This window comes from Magnolia sinica, chromosome 5 (assembly GCF_029962835.1).
Source record: "Magnolia sinica isolate HGM2019 chromosome 5, MsV1, whole genome shotgun sequence".
NCBI classification, from domain to species: Eukaryota; Viridiplantae; Streptophyta; class Magnoliopsida; order Magnoliales; family Magnoliaceae; genus Magnolia; species Magnolia sinica.
In genome coordinates, this window is record NC_080577.1 from 32,845,448 (window position 1) to 32,862,904 (window position 17,457).

Consider the following 17,457-nt stretch of genomic DNA (forward strand, 5'->3'; position numbering starts at 1 on the left):
AACGAAGTGAATTTCATGCAGGCATTACAATGGACCCCCAACAGAACTTTGGATCATATAGGGCCCATCACGATTTGTGTATTACATCCAATCCGTCCATTATTATTATTGCCTTGATTTTTTCCTTTAACCCAAAAATCAGGAAAATCTGAAAATTAGGTACCCCACAACACCAATTTAGACAATTTTATTTTGTAGTGTATGTGTCATGACTATTCCTTTTAGTGTAGCCCATGGCCCACCTAACTAATATAATGGGTTGATTTTTATTTTAGCCAATAATCTTGGTCATGTGACCCATAAAACTAGATTGGATGGCGATACAATCGACGGTGGGCTTCAACAAATAATAATAATTTTTTAATTAGAGGTGGGCAGGATCCGACTCGACTAAATTGGTCAGATCCAACTCGACCTGAACCGAAAGCCAGGGTTGGGTTGGATCGAGTAGACCCACTCGGATTTGAAGCCTAACCGAGTTGAGTTCGGGTCATGTAGCAACTCGATCTAATCCGATCCGGAATCGGGTACTATAAAGTCAATTTTTTTTCCTTTTTTTCTTTTAACCTTTACCACTCATCTACCCTAACCCTAATCCTACCCGAGCCGACGCCACACCAAACTCGATCGGAATCCAGGCCAGTCAGCAGTCCAACACCCTATCTTTACCGGTCATCCTCATCCATCCATCAGGTAGGTTATTTTTATATGTTTTTTATTTTTTATTTTTTATTCGAGCTCGGGACCTCGAGTGTATCCGTGTAGGCCACCGGTGGCCCGCCCTGGCTCGGGACCTCGAGTGCAGTCGTGTAGGCCGCTAGTGGCCCGCCCTAGATCGGGATGGACACGGATTAGCTACTAAACACGAATTGTACCCAACTCAATCCGAATTGTGCCCAACTTGATCCAAATCGGTTCGAGTTAGGCCAGCTAAGAATTGGTTCGGATTAAGTCAGCCCTACTAGACTCCGTCCCAAGTCGGATCAAGTTCAGGTCATGTAGTTGGCAAAACCGGATCGAGTTGAGTTGGACCTAACTCGGTCCGACTCGACTCGATGCCCATCTCTATTTTTAATGATGATTGCCTCCTTCCTACCTATTGCTTGTGGTGTGGCCCACCTCATCATTAGAATGACATTTTTTTGGGGAGTCCAATAGGCTTGATCAGGGGCATAATTTGATTGGTTTGGATGTCATATATGGTCCTTGGTACACTTACAAATATTTTGAATAGGGGTGTCAATGGGCCGGTCTTAGGCTTGCAAAGAATTTTGAGTAGGATTGGCCCCGACAGACCCGCCCGAAACAGCAAAATCCGGGTCAGGGGGGACCTACCCCAGGCCTGGCCCGTTGACAGCCCTATTTTAGAATCTCTTTTGGAGTTATGTGATACTCAAGCTGCATATGATGACTATTACATATATATTAAAATATTGTATACGTGACGTGTTCTAATCGGTGAAACAATCCTACTATTTGATCGGTGAAACCCACTGTCACCACTGTTGTCAGGTCACATTCTCAAAATCATATTGGTGAAACAATCCTATCCTTTAATTCATGGATACTTATTCGTGAAAATAGGACCATTGGATATTTTTCATTTGTTACCATCCAATAATTATCTACGAATCACATGGGTAATTAAATAAGCTTAATTTTGGTTATTATATATATAACCACCTTGTAAATGAACTTTTCACCTAATCACAATATATATGTCATTGTCTTATTTGTTAAATTATAAAAATTAGATATTCTTACTATTTAACCATTCAATAAGCAATAACATTGACCATCACACTCTTCCAATGTTAGGTTAGTATGTTGGATCAAGACATTGCTAGCGTGGATTGCTTTGTCTCAAAAGTCTTTGACGTTTTGGAATGAGGAAGCAAATATGAAATTTAATAAATTAGTTGCAACAACTCACAATGGATTTATCATTGATTTTTGAGTGTAAGGGTAACTATATGGTAAAAGAGCCATAACAACATCAGCCAGATTTGACAAGCACTTGATTCATTTTGCAATTATTAATGGTTTGATGAAGAAGAGAATTTGAATCTCATGGAGCTATGATGCAAAGATTGGATACCCTCTATAACATAATAGACGGACATACTGAAAGAGAATCAAAATCGAAGGATGCCATGTGAAAGGCTTCCAATTACCTTATGAGATGACTAAATTTAGTCATTTAAAAATAAATAAATAAATTCAGTTTAGGCTTTAACATATATGATTGAAGATGAATATTTCATTATAAATTTTTTCTAAATGCATTTTTTAAAACTTATTTTGTATGTTGACCATTAAAGACTCATGTTTAAACTTTTTTAATTACTATTAATGTAATGATAGTTTATGGTTAATTATTTACATTCAATACTTTTCTTTATAAAGGGCATTTGAATCCATGAGCTTACTTTTGTTGCCTATCTAATATTTGGTTTAATGTAAGGATCGACTTCGACTCTAAGCTTTATTGAGACAGGCCCACCCTAATGATTCATTTTAAATGAAGCTATTATATATATTATTTAAAATTTTTAGAAGTATTTTCTGCTCTAAATTGTATCTGCTGTGTATACTTCTTATAGGTTGTAAACACTTTTTAAATTATTCAAATACATTTAAGTGTTTAAAGTGTTTAACTGCAACATTTTGCAACTTAAAGCCAAATAAGACATACCATAAACACTTTACACTCTAAAAGATTTTTTACAGGTTGTAAATGCTTGATAGGTTATCCAAATACAAATAAAATTTTGAAGTATGTAACCGTAACATTTTACAACTTAAAGCTAAATAGGAAAAATTGTAAACACTTTACACTTTTTTTTTTCTTTTTTCTTTTTTTTATTTTTTTTATTTTTTAAGGTATAAAATGTTTACAACTTCAAACTTTTACATGTATCCAAACAACTCAGAAATCTGGCTGGCGCACCAGTTTGGACTCGACTAAATTGGTCTGCATGAACGGCTAGGATCACCAAAAGGTAGGCTCACATCGTAGTTTACCGGCTAAGAAAAAGAATGCTTAGATAAGAGTCTACATGGACCCCATGTAGAACATATGGGTATATAGAAATCGGATTGTGTACTTAGTACACTTTTACCGTGCTGAGTAAACTCTATTGGGCCCATTGTGAACACGTGGTTTGTCCATGCCATCCATCCGTTTTTCCAATTCATTTTATCAGTTGAGCCCAAAATTGAACTACATCCAAAGCTCAAGTGGACCACACCACATGAGACTGTGAGAATAATGATTTCCACCATTGAAACATTCGTAGGGCCCACGATAATGTTTATTTGTCATCCAACCTTCTCATGAGATCACAAATATATAGAAAAAGGTAAAAGACAAATATAAATCTTTTGCGGCCTCATGATTTTTCAACGATAGATGTTCAATTCACATTTTTTCTTTTGATGTGTGTCCACTTGAATATTGGATATGCTTCATTTTTTGGCTCAAGCCCTAAAATTATTTGATAAAATGGTTGGACATAGTGGATAATCTATATAAATCACGGCAGCCCCCATAGATTTTACTCATATTGAGTTTCTCAGTATGTAATCCATGTCCATATGGATCCAACCTTGCAGTGTTTAAGGTAGTTCAACTTGACCGAACCAAATCCTTCAACAGGCGGCCAAGCGAGAAGTAAGGAAGAAAATAGAGCTGCGCACAAGACGAGTCAACTCGTCCGACCTGACTCGGGCCATGTCGAGTGTGTGTGTCGATCTAAATAGAGTAGACTACGCTAAATCCAAACTCAAATCGAGTCAAGTCCGGGTCACCCTGTAACCCAACTCAACTCAACCTAAAATTTGACTTGGTACTGACTTGACTCTATTCGAAACCCAACTCGACTCGAGTTTGGGTAGTGTGTGTGTATAACCTAAATCTAATCTAACCTACCCTCCACACCCGCCCGACCTCGCTCCCTCCCTCATCTTTCTCCTCTCAACAAGGTAGCTCGGCCGCACGTCTCTACTAAGCAGCTTGTCTGTACCTACCTGGCCCAACCGCTCGTCATCGACTCTCAACAACCACTTACCTATCCAAATCAACTAATTAAGGTAATTTTGTGTTCATGAATATTTATATAATTCTATTTAATGATTTTCATCTATTCTTATGAAATACATCATGGTAGAGTATTCTAATTTGGGAGTTTTGTGAAATTGAAGTTGGTTAGGATTGAATGAACAAATTAGAATGGGTTAGATGCTTGTATTTGGTTTGGGCTGGCTATGATGTGTTTGGATTGACTCGGGTTGAGCCATTTCTAAAACCAAAACATAAACCTAAACCTAAACTCTAAGGGCCCGTTTGGCCTAGTGGATTGGAAGGGATTGAATGATATTAGGGTGGATGGCATGGATTTCAAGGTAATGATGGTGTTGTCGGTGGATTGTCTTAAGATCCAAGGGATTGCTATATCCCGAGATTACTATACCGAGTCTGTTTGGCACGCCCGGCCAATCCCCGGATTAAACCTTCCTATCCCTTCCAATCCCTCAAACCAAATACGTCCCAGGCAAATTTGAAAAGATTAGGGTGGATTGGATGGGATTTAAAGGTAATGATGGTGTTGTCTATGAATTGCCTTAAGATCCATGGGATTGCTATATCTTGGGATAAGATCGCTCAGTTGTTTGGTGCGCTCGGCCAATCTCAGGATTTAACTTGCAATCCCTTCCAATACCATCCAATCCCTTCCAATCCGCCCGGCCAAATGGGCCCTAAAGGTCGTCATGAAAAAAAGACGTCAAGTCAACCCGGTTCGGTGCTGACTCAAACTGACCCGGTCCGTGACCAGGTTGGACTCGGTCTAGGTTAGTCCAGGGCAGACCTGGACTCGGATCGGGTCAGGCACGCCGGAGTCGGTACCAAGTCAGGGCGAGTTCAGGACAAATCTATTTCGAGTGGGCCCTAACTCGGTCTAACTGGACTCGATGCCAACTCCAGAAGAAAAGCACAGAGCAACAGTTCGCATTCAATGGGAAAAAGTAGTGGATAGGATCTTTCTACCTGAAGATTTTCATACAGTGGGCCATCCGCAGGGAGTTCCATTGATAAATATAGGTGAGATTTTGATAATACCACTATATTTTGATGTTATTGCCTTAAATGTCACGAGATCTCAAAGTCTCCACACTCTTAAATTTTCCATTATAAAAATCGCGTAATTACCACAATATTAACTGAAATTTTTTCTAATCTAAATTAACATTCCATAATATGTTTATTTAAATTTTTTAAATAGTTTATTAATTAATAGCATTAATTTTTAATTTATATTTTTCATCAAGATTTTTCTATAATATCCTCAGAAAAACCTCAAGAACTGAAAATCTATTGAGAAATTTCCGAACTGAGAAATTACCGTGGGACCTATCCAACGAATGATTTAGATCATCGAGTAATGAGTAGCTGCCCAAAGTACTGAACAAATCTTCGGCCCGAGCCTTGTCCACGACCCAAGAGAAGAAGGAAGAAGAGATTCTCAGGTAGAGAGGAGAAAGGGTTATTCCAGGCATTTTCAGCGAAATTAAGGGCATTTTGGTAAATTAAAGGACTTTTTGAATGACAAAACCGTTTCTTTTAAGAAGCCAATCCAAGCTTTTAACTAACCGTTGCAGCCCCCTCCATCGATGCATGCAACAAGAGAAAGAAGGCTCTGTCGGGCCAGATGAGTTTGCTCTGGCCGATGCTCTGAAGACATCGGCAGCGCTCAGATCTTTAAACCATGGAAATCAAATTCATGCCATCATTGTCAAGTCGGGATTCTGCCGATTCACGGTCTTGATGACTGCTTTGATGGACCTCAACCTCAAGTGCAGCAGCTTACCAGACGCTCGGAGACTGTTTGATGAAATGTCCGACAGAGATGTGGTTTCATGGACTTCGATGATTGTAGGCTACGTACAGCACCAACACTATGATGAATCTCTGGGTTTGTTTAAGAGCATGGTCGAAAGCGACACCAATCCAAATGGGTATTCGTTTTCCGGGGCATTGACTGCGTGTTCCCGTCTTCAAGCTTTAAGACAAGGCAAGCAGATCCATGCCCAAGTTGTAGTATCAGGTCTCTTGGTCCTTGAATCGATCCTGCAGAATAGTCTGCTTAGTATGTATGTAAAATGCCAGAGCCTCTATTGTGCACAGATGTTGTTTGATTTAATGTCTGTCAAAGGTATAATCGCATGGAACGAGATGATTTCAGGCTATATGCAATGCGGGCAGGGAGAGGAAGCTTTGGGGCTTTTGGCCTTGATGGTTTCCACAGGTATAAAACCAGATGACTTCTCATATGCTATCTGTACCAATGCTTGTGCTGCTTTGGCCTCACTGTCGCAAGGCTCTCAGATCCATGCATGCATTGTTAGGAATGGGTTCCAGTCGGATTTGGTAATAGGGAATGCTCTGGTTGACATGTATGCCAAGTGCGGTTGTGTGGATTCCGCCAAGCTAGTCTTCAATCTGATGCCTTTCAAGGATGCAGTTCTATGGACTGCTGCAATTTCAGCATTTGGTAGATGCGGCCACGTCGAGGAGGCTATTGTGATGTTTGAACAGATGCGCAAGCTGAGGGTAAAGCCTGATAAGATTACCTATCTGGCAATGCTCTCTGCTTGCAGTCATGGAGGGCTAGTTGACTCGGGCTGGCATTATTTCAGATCAATGACTGAAGGAGACTTGATTCCTGCTGAACCAGAGCATTACGCATGCATGGTTGATATTCTCTGCCGAAGAGGCTGCTTGGCTCAGGCTCTTGAATTCATCAAACAGATGCCGCTGAAACCCAACATTCGCATATGGAGTTCATTCCTTAATTCTAGTAAGATGCTTGGTGATGTTCGGCTAGCCGAATTTGCCGCTGCCAAGCTTCTTGAATTGGATCCAGAAAATCACAGCAACTACGTGATCCTATCAAATATGTATGCTGCAGGGAATGACTGGAAAGAAACACTGAAAATCAGGGAGAAGATGAAGAGCGCTCACACCAAAAAAGAGCCTGGGTGCAGTTGGGTTGAGGTGAAAAATGGCATTCATGTCTTCCTTACAGCTGACCCATCTCATCCTGAGATGGGTGAGATTCTATGGACTCTGAATAGACTCAATACATGCTTGAAGGATGAAGAGCATTATAAATGATGCTTGAGCCAAAAAAGATATACTATGCAATTCAGGTCAATTTGCCCAATTGGGCACTCGGCAAGGCGATCCAGACGGTTGATGAGATGGGCCCCACCATAAATCTACAATTTGAATATCTGGGAGAGATAGGAGGAAGTGATCAGTTAAAAAAAAGGCAATGAAACAATTATGCCAGAGTTGTGGGTGAAAAAGACCATTCCAGCTAACTACTTGCAATTCCTGTTTCCTTTTCCAATCTTTCAAATCACTGGAGAAAATATGCCCCAAAAAAAGGCTTAAATAAGCGGTCTTAAAATACAATTTAATTTACACTAGAATTACAATTGCAACCCCAGAATCTATTAACAGCCCATTTCCCAATTCCCGTGCAGAACAAGACAGCTGTTCCGAAATTTCCAGCATCCCTTTCACTCAAGATGCAGCAAAAACTGCTGACTGAACGGTTGAGGTGCACCAATCTGTCATCGATGGGAATCCCAGATGTTCTCACATCGCTATGAGATCATAATCATGCAAACTGTAGAGGCTCTTGCATAATCATGTGAACTGTCTGATAGGGGCAGGTCTTGAAGTGCCTGATGCGCAGACAATAAATTACAAGGATCTACAGCTGCTCATCATACTTTCATTGTCAAGTCAGGCGGCTTCCTGCATGATTTGGGATGGGAGAAGGAACTCCAATCTGTGAACTACATTATTCCACTCTCATCTGAGCTAGAAGTAGAGGCATGACTTGAGAAGGCAGCCATTCTTCCTCCCTGGCTCTCACCCTCACCAAAGATGCTCAGTGCCCTCACTTGAATGAGAACACCCCAAAATCATCGTCTGTACCTGCTTCTTCCTTTTGCTTCCTCCCAACCTCCTTCATGCCTCTGCCTTGTAGCAGCATCTGCGATTCCAGGCCTCCTGTTTGCCCTTGAGAAAGTCCTCCTGTTGCAACTTGACATTCTTGCCTTCTACATGCTTCTGGCTCTGTCTTTGGCATTATTCTCAGATTCTACAGGGAGATCAGCATCAAGCTTCTGTCTCTTCCTACTTGAATTGGTCTGAAACATATATGTACTCAGTTCAGATATGCTCAACTTAAAAGCATATTTAAGATTGAACAGCAACACTTCGCAACAGAATTGGGTAATTTTCTTTATTTTCATATGCTGCGGTTATTGATAATGACAATCGGCTAGTATCGGTTTTTATGTAGATGCAATCACAGTAGCATTTTCAGTCATTTTTATGAATCCTTCTTTTGATACTTGTTCCAGCGCCAAGGTACAATGGGGAAACACATCAAGACATTTAGGGCCCGTTTGGCAACACTCCCATAAGTTACTTTTCTTACTTATGGCAGTAAAAAAGTGACCTTTAAATTTTTTTTTAAAAAACCGTAAGTTTGGTTAGTGGTTTAATCGTAAACTCCTTTTCATCTTAAAATGTCTTTTACATTTTTATTTTATTTTTTTGGCTTTTCTACTTTCTTAAAAGCTACTGAACGGAGAAGAGGCGGACGGAAGAGACAACGAACAAGGTGCGTCTCCCCTCCCTTTTCATGGTTTCTTCTTCTTTTCTTCTTCTCCTTCTCTCTTTTTTTTTTCTTTTTCTTTGTTTTTGGATCTGATCTTGAACCGACAATCCAGTTTTTAGCTGTATATTATGGTCTTTCAAGAGGGATTTTTTTTTTAAAAATAAAAAATCTTTTGTTGTTTTTCTTATATCATTTTTGTAGATCTTGAATGTATGAATAGGTTTTCAGTTTTTTTTTTTTTTTTTTAATATGATTTTTCCTATTAAAGCATTTGCTCAATCACATTCTCCACAGCTGTGTATAATCGTGGTTGAATTTGCAAATTGGTTTGATTCATCTTGATCATTTGCATATGCTCGAATTCGCAATGGATTTGGTTGGAATCAAAGTGTTCAATAACGGTAATAGTGGCCATAATGGCCGATACAGGCCGTAACAGCCATTACAGCTCCCGTAACGGTCATTACGGCATTTTTTTTGTTGAAAAACCCTGTTTTGGGACTGTTACAGGTCATTACAGACAAGTTTTCCTGTAACGGCTGTTACGGGTTCGTTATAGGCAGTTTTTCCTATAATGGCCATTACGACCCCGTATTGCGTAACGGTTATGCTTGTTACTGTTACATAACTGCCGTTACATAACCGTTTTTGTATTCCTTGGTTGGAATACAGTTCTCCAATTGCAATCTCCATAGCTTTATATAATCATGGTTGAATCTGGGTATTGTTTTGGAAGATTTAGAGCATTTGGGTATGGTTGAATTTGCGATGGATTTCATTTGAATACAATTCCCTAATTGCAATCTCCATGCCTGTGTGTATAATCATGCTTGTTGTTCAGATTTATAGCCCTAAAAGCTATACTATGATTTTTCAGTCTTCGATTGTATATTTTCTTTGTACATTGTTGCTTTGATTACTGTTGTAGGGCTGAAATTTGATAGAATATTTGCAAACTTATAGGGTATGTTTGGACACCAATTGCGAAGATGTGTATTTTCTAGAACCTTATTATATCTCTCCAGATCTTGATCTTGCAATGCTTCGTGTTTTGTGGCTTTCGGTGTCTAGATCTTTTAAATTTATATTTTCATATGTTTTTCTTTTAGGTTGCGTTTGGATGCACCAGTGACTTGAATCGAGAACTGTCAGCTAAAGCTAGATGAAATGACCAAATTGCATTCCCTCCTTTTCCAACTTGGAAGTAATGTAATTGCCATTCAAGCCCCAATCATTCAATATTAATGCCAGGGGAAGGTAATCACAATGTGATTGGATAGTGCATCCAAACACATTCCTTGAGTATTTTTCTTCTTTGGTTTTGGATCATTGGATGTTATTCGTCATCTACTCTGTTTATGATTCTAACTGAAGTCGTCTGATGGCTACTGATCTTCAGATGGTTAAGACAAACCATCCCAGAATCGTCCTACCAATCTGTTTATGCATCGTATAACTCTTACTATGATAATGCTGGTGGTAATGATGATTTAGGCCTCAATGAACTCTGGCCAGGGTGAAGTTCCTTCATTTTTATTGAAAGATGGAATACTGTGAATTTTGTTATGAAATCACATTCACCATGCTGGCCATTAGACGTTGATGGCCCCCTCACAAGAACTAACAAGACTTTGCAAACTGGCTACTAGCAAGTCTCTGTTTCTTTGATAAATCAGGTCAATTGTTGATTAATGGTGATTTGTGGCACCAAAGAGCAACCACAAACACAGTCTTGTCAAACTTGTGTTTCAGCTAATCCCCGGCAAACCACTTGGTTTTAGTAGTAAACTTCCTACAACAATTAATGTTAGTTCGGTAGTGTGCTCGGTCATGAATTCAAGACTTGGAAATGAATCAATTCAGCCAAACTTAGGTTAGGCTAATTAGAAAGGATCGGGCTCTCTTGCAATGATGCCTGCAAAATGCTATGTGGAGATGCTGTTGGAGAAGTTTGATTCAGCACCCTCATGTCAGTAGGGATGGCGATGAGTTTGCCAACACTGTTGTCAAGGTAAGTGCAGGCGAAGTTCTTTATTTCACAAGGACAAAAGATAAATCCACGAGCATCTAAATTCCGTAAGACTGGGTGTCCTGAGTATGACAAGCTTTGTGTGATATTTGGAGATATTTGTGTGGATCGTGACCTTGCTTGGCTTATTGCTTGCTCACAGGCAAAATGGTAGTTTGTCCTGGGCTTCCACTTCTTAGTACTCTCAGCCCCGAATTGCTATGACCATTTGTCTTGTTTTTTCTTCAACTGATGCTCTGTATCTTCCTTGTTTCTGCTATAATTTTCTCATGCTAAATATTGTTTCCTTCATGAGATTTTACGTTTCTTGCTTAGGCTAAGAAGAATTTGAGGTTTCACTGGTTACTATCCAAGTTTCTCTATGCTTATATATTGTGCATCTTCCTCAAACAACAGTTATTTCAACAAATTTCAGATGCTTTGCATAAGCAGGACATCCCCTGATTATAGGACTTTTTTTTTGGTTTGCTTCTAATTTATGGTTATAGGTGCTGGTGCTGTGGAATTTATTTTATGCCATGGAGGTTTCAATAATTTTTTTGGAAGAAAAAAAGATTGAGGAGGTATGTGATGTTATATGTTTGCATTTAGGAGAGAAATACTTTATATATATCATGTTTAATTATAATGATGCGAGTCAGTTTCTATTAGCATTTACTTGGACAGAATCATGTTATTGTCTTTAAGGTCATGGATGCTTTTAGCTATTTCGCACTAGGGCCCTCAATGAACAGATCATCAAAAGTTTGACACTTGAGGTCTAAGAACTTTGTAAATGTTGCAGATTATATTGCAATATATGTTGAAATTTCAACCTTTTTTTTGTTTTTTTTTTTTTTTTTAATTGTCTTTTTTTCCTAATGTTGAAAGCATTTCCTAATGCAACCAAATTCTTGAAAAGCAAGCAGCATTTTTTATTTTTTATTTTTTAAATTCTTGGTGCATGCCTTGTGTGTGTGTATTGAAATTGGCATTTGTTGATACAGCAATTGTGAGCTTTGGAAAGGTTACAGCTGAACAAAGAGGAGACTAAAAGGTTTGGTCTGACAATATACTCTTGGGATGACTTTCTGCTACTGGTAGGACACCTACTTTTAAGTCTTCACGTCTGCAACTGTTCATCTATCATTTGTTAGCTTCTATGATAGTTATCTTAAAATTTGAGGGAAAAAAAGAGCTTGAATGAAATATATTGAGAAGGTATGACGGTGTTTGTAAATTGTTGTGATTGTAAATTTCTGTAGCTTTGATTAAGAAGCTAGTCAGGGCTGATAAGCATGCAGAGCTCTAGTCTCAGCAATCCAACCAAAACAATCAGCCCCAACAGGCCCAATGCATCAAAGATGATAAGAGCACCAAAGACTAGAACCGGGGCTTGATCAGGGGCCTGAAAGCCTTTAAAAGCCAGCACAACTTCTCCAGCTTCAGCTCTACGGAGGACAACGACATCTTTAGTTTTGAATTTGCATATTGGTTTTTCCTTTTAATCTGGTGACGGTTTTACTTTTTAATCTGGCGTGGTTTGAGCTGGTCTGTATGTCACCGAAATCTTAAAATCAAATTTCAGCCAACTATTTTATTTTTTTTTCAGCCACTTAATATGCTATTTTGGATGTTTGTTTAACACACTTAAAAAATATTCTTAATGGAAATTAATCACGGAATTAATTCAGGGGTTGTGCATGTGCCATAAGTGGTAAGTGCTTTTGATTAAAATCTTTGATCATTTTAAACTAAAATATACTTCTTCTTTTTTTTTTTCGTAAATTACAAGTTTACCCATTTTATTTTTACATGTCACTTCGATAAGGGCTTTGAGACAGACTCGCACTGGCAAACACTTGGCAAAGTTTTGTGAGTCCCATCATGTATGTGTTATATCCACACCGTCCATCCATTTTTTCGGAACATTTTAGGTCATCATCCAAGAAACGAGGCAGATCCAAAGTTGAAGTGGACCATACCACAAAAGGCAGTGGGGACAGTGATGTCCACCATTGAAACATTCCCAGGGATCCCATGGTCTTTATTTGCCATCCAATCTGTTTATAAGCTCACACAGACCAGGAAAAAAACAATATTAGCTTGGTCCAAAACTTCTGTGGCCCCAAGAAGCTTTTAATTGCAGACATTTCAATCCCTACTCTTTTTTTTTTTTTTTTTGGTGTGGACCACTTTAGCTTTTTATCTACCTTATTTTTTGAATTATGATTAAAATAACCTGAAAAAATAGATGGATGGTGTGGATCTAACACATACATCATGATACGGACGTACAGAACTTTGCCAAATCAACAGGATACGGGCCTGGAGCCGTGTTCTATACTAGGCAGTACAGAAACGGACTGCGTGGTGTGCAACAGACCACCGAGTTGACGTCGACAAGTTTTTTGGGCCCCACCAGTGTATGTGTCATATCTAATCTACACTGTCCGTCCATTTGACGAGAAAGAATGAGGCAGATAGGAAGCTCTAGTGGACCACACCACATAAAGCAGTGGGGATTGAAATTCTGAACTTCTTAGGGCCTCAGAAGTTTTGGATTAATATGATATTTGTTTTTTTTTTCCACTTCATCTCTTTGTAATCTCCTGAACCGGAGCAGGTTGGATGGATGACAAATAAACATAATGGTGAGCCCTAAGAAGGTTTCAACGGTAGGAATCATTGTCCTCATGGTGTGGTCCACTTGAGCTTTAGATCTGCCTATTTTTGTGTTTATGACAGTATCGGTCAAATGGATAGACATTGTGGATATATATATGCTGTATATCTAAGCTGTCCATCAGTTTCTCTAGATCATTCTTGGGTAGGGTCCAAAAAATGAAGCAGATCCAAATCTCAGGTGGACCATACCACAGAACGTTTGCTGTTAAAAACTTACTAAGGTTCACCTTGATGTATGTGTTGCAGCATACCTACCCTGTCCATCTGTTTATATAGATCATTTTAAGCTATGCTCTAAAAATTTAGATCTAAATCTTAAGTGGATCACTCCACAAGAAATAATGGTCATTGGAATGCTTACCATTAAAAACTTACTAAGCTCCGTTAATATTTATTTAACATCCAGCCCTGTTGGTAAGTTCACATATGAAGGGAAAAAAAAAAGAACCTTCAGTGGCCGACAAAAAGTTTTTAATGAATCCTTACTATTTAGTCCACTTGAGATTTGGATCCACTTCATTTTCAACACCATGCCAAAAAAATGAGATGTAAAAATTGATGGACAGCTGCATTGATGTACAACACATCTATCAAGGTGGGCCTTATGGTTAGGGCAACGCCCACTAACGCGTTACCAACAATCCCTAATCCAACACAAATTGCTAACAAAAGTCTTTAGCAAGAATTTCCTCCACGACGCCCTGATCCATAGCTCAAGTGGTAAATTGAGTAAAAGATACCTTGTTTCAACACTGAGGTCTTGGTATCGATTCCCTAATAGGGGTGGCTAACAGTGAAGTGTGAACTTACACTATTGTGTACTAAAAAAAAAAAAAGAACTTCCTCCATGGGAAGTTTGGTGGAAGTAAAGCTGTGCACGAGTAGAGATAACTTGGTAACTCGCTTGACTTGACTCGACTTGGAAAAACTCGGCTTGACTCAGCTCGAAATGAGTTCAAGCTGAGCACGAGCTGATTTTTTGTGCTCCAATTGTGTTCGAGCACGAGCTTGACCCTGCTCGACTCGAACAGTACTCGAAATCGACTTGGCTTGGCTCGACTCGGTACTCGACCAAGGGTATATATCTATACCAAAACAAAAAACCCTAAGCTATCCTCTCATAGCGCCCGTTCAAAAAACCCTAAGCCCTTCCATCCCAGCGCCCGTCTTAGGGCAGCAATCGACTCGGACAACAAATCCACCTCTCTCTCTCTCTAAAAGCCATCTTCTCTTTCATTTACCGAACGCCTGAATCTCTCTCTCTCTCTCTCTCAAAGCCTTCTCTCATTTGTCGAACTCTTAAGAAACTCTCTCCCTCTCTCGCATCGATTTCATCAAAATGCAGTTGCTTGGAAGAATGCTGGGAGATTTGGGGAGGAATCTCAAGGTTTGGAAGCTCCGCTGGTTCTTGAAGCTTTGGTGTTAGTTAGATGGAGTTGCTATTTTAGCTTTAATGGAGAAGACGGAGCGGCTTTGAGCATGCGATTCTGTGAGAAATGCTCCGGATTTTTAAGAGGCCTAGAAATTTGCATGTTTGCTTTTGAAGCTCTAATTTCTTCACAGCGAGCTTCATGGCGGTTTTAGAGATTCAAGCAGCTTCTTGATGAGAAATATCCAGCCGTCACTCATCCCTGCCTTGCACGTAAGTTGTAAGTCATTTACAGGTAAGTTACTTTTTCTGTTTGGATAACCTGTAAGTTACTTACAGGTAGAAAGCTGTATATTCACATCGAGCATGGCTTAGATTGGGGAATCGTTTTAAAATGTTATAATCATATAAAAAAAACATGGGATCAAATATGTTATTTTGTTAAGCCCATCAAGATGAATATTTGAGAAAATTATTAAGCTAAACCAATCATCAGGTGGGCCCATGAATTCAAAAAATCTATAATATGGAGTAATAACTCAATTTAAGCATTGAGAATAAACTTAAAAACATTAATAGAAAATCTAATAATTAAATTACTTGCATTCCAACTGTGCAATTTGATGTAATTTCCAAGGGCCAGCGCATCATCAATCCCACTCTATCATCAAAGTTTTTCTCATTCTCTGATAAGGAGTTTGATGCTCAGGATCTAAGAGATTCACCAACACTGATGTAGATCGTTAAATTACTTGCATTTTAACTGTGCAATCTAAGAGATTCACCAACATTGCGAGTACACCACAGGATCACCAACCACAGGCCACAGTGAGACCATCTAGATAAACGATCTACAGGATCACCAACCACAAGCCACAGTCCTTGACGGTTTCATGGGATGCTGCATCACATGGTCCGTTCGGATTAGAGGCCCATGACATGTGTGAAAAAATACGCAGGTGCGTATAAGTGACTGTTTGGATGCTTGCGTACCTTATAGAGTAACGTCAAACCACTCCCATTTTCAAAGGAGAAAAAAAGAGTAGATGAAACCCTACCGTTTTAGGAGGAGAAGAGACGAAAGGTAGTAATTGCAGCGAGAGATTGCAGAGACGGAAAGAGATTTGGTGGGTTGGTGTGTTTCTCCCTCTTCCCCTCTTTTTAAAAATCTGACCGTTGAGCCTGTAAGTGGCTTACAGGGAAGTGACTTCCTACCCCCATCCCCCTGTAGTTTTTTGGTAGATTTGTCTGTAAGTGACTTACAGGTTGTAAGTTACTTACAGGTGATTTTTCTCCCCCAAACACTACCTGTAAGTGACTTCCCTGTAAGTAACTTCCCACTTACCCAACTTACAGGCATCCAAACAGGCCCTTAGAGATTCAAGCAGCTGTTTGATGAGAAATCTCCAGCCGTCACTCATCCCTGCCTTGCACGGTGCCAGTCATCCCTGCCGCTCATCCCCGCCTACATGATGTCGCTTGTCCCTGCCGACTCGAAAACTCTGCTCGAACTCGGCCTATTTTTGGCCGGGCTTAGACGTACTATCTTGGCCCATGAGCTGCTCATGGGCCCCACATGTATATAAATTCTGGGTTGGGATTGTTGGTCTCAAGTCATTTTAGCCCAGCTGGACCAATTAATATGCCTTCCAATTCTGGTTGGGCAATCCATCCATCTTGAATGTAGACCATTGGTTTCATTCCTATAAAATGTATATTTCTTTTGCATGCGTGTCCCAGTTGATAAATGGATAGATTAGGAACATTGAGGTTGGAAAATAGGCAATTTTCCATGCAGGCCTTGGGTTAGGCTCAGGCCTTGGATTTAAGTATCAGCTCAGGCCCATACCTTGGCAGGCCCAACTCAAACCCAGCCCATTTTGTTGCCCTCTACATTTGGACTGTTGGCATCCGCATCACCAATCTAGGCCGTCTATTAGGTTTATTCATTATCGTGCAAAAAATTCATAGCAAATCAATGGTCCTAGACACCACTTGACCTATGTTCTATAAAGAATCTGGACCGTCACTGACTTGATGTTTTAGATCATTGGCTTAGTATGAATGTTTCAAGGTAGCCTACATTGAGCACAGTGGACCTAAGTGACGAGGATGGCAGTTAAAAGAGTCCGAAGGGTTTCTTTACGCTTAGCCCAATAGGTCGTTTCACTCCTACAAATACACCATTCCAATCCTCGTTTAGCAACCCATGGATCTTGAATGTAGTGGTTTCGTTCCTCTAATGTCTTTCCCTCTGCACCCGTGTGGCCAACTTTAACAATGTATAGGTTGGGTACATCTAATTGGGGAATGGTGATTTTCATCAATTTCCAGGCTGAGTTAGGTTGGGCCGGGTTATAACCGATGTTTTTTGGGCATGGACTGCAGGATAATGCTGAGATTTGGCCTTGGACCTTATGTATTGGGCAGGGTACCAAGATCATAGGGCTGTTCGGGCTTGTACAAACATCAGGTCGGTCTGTTGAGAACTCAACGCATAGAAGAATTGATTGGGTGCAAATGAATCGGATCAAGGGGAGGCTTAGATACGACCCATTAAAGAAGCAAGTTAAAATTTTGGACCCAAGCCCAATGTATTACTATTCTGGTAGGGTCTAGGCCTAGTCTTAAGTAAAAAATATCCAAACCCATTTATTTAATGGTCCCAGACCTAACCAATGATTCCACATATT

General features: G+C 39.7%; 1 protein-coding gene across 5 annotated transcripts; it reads left to right on the forward strand.

The window, feature by feature from the left end:
- Positions 1–4,995: 4,995 nt before the first annotated feature.
- Positions 4,996–12,396, forward strand: LOC131245916 (pentatricopeptide repeat-containing protein At2g13600-like). Of its 5 annotated transcripts, none has more exons than XM_058245695.1 (5): positions 4,996–8,702; positions 9,809–9,908; positions 11,217–11,291; positions 11,715–11,807; positions 11,973–12,396. In XM_058245695.1, the coding sequence occupies exon 1, from the start codon at positions 5,603–5,605 to the stop codon at positions 7,172–7,174; it is 1,572 nt and encodes a 523-aa protein (XP_058101678.1). In that variant the 5' UTR covers positions 4,996–5,602; the 3' UTR covers positions 7,175–8,702; positions 9,809–9,908; positions 11,217–11,291; positions 11,715–11,807; positions 11,973–12,396. The 5 variants fall into 5 exon arrangements, with proteins under 5 accessions (XP_058101678.1, XP_058101675.1, XP_058101677.1 ...); XM_058245692.1 differs by having other exon boundaries at positions 4,996–8,308; positions 8,440–8,702; positions 9,809–11,291; XM_058245694.1 differs by having other exon boundaries at positions 4,996–8,308; positions 8,660–8,702; positions 9,809–11,291.
- Positions 12,397–17,457: the final 5,061 nt, after the last annotated feature.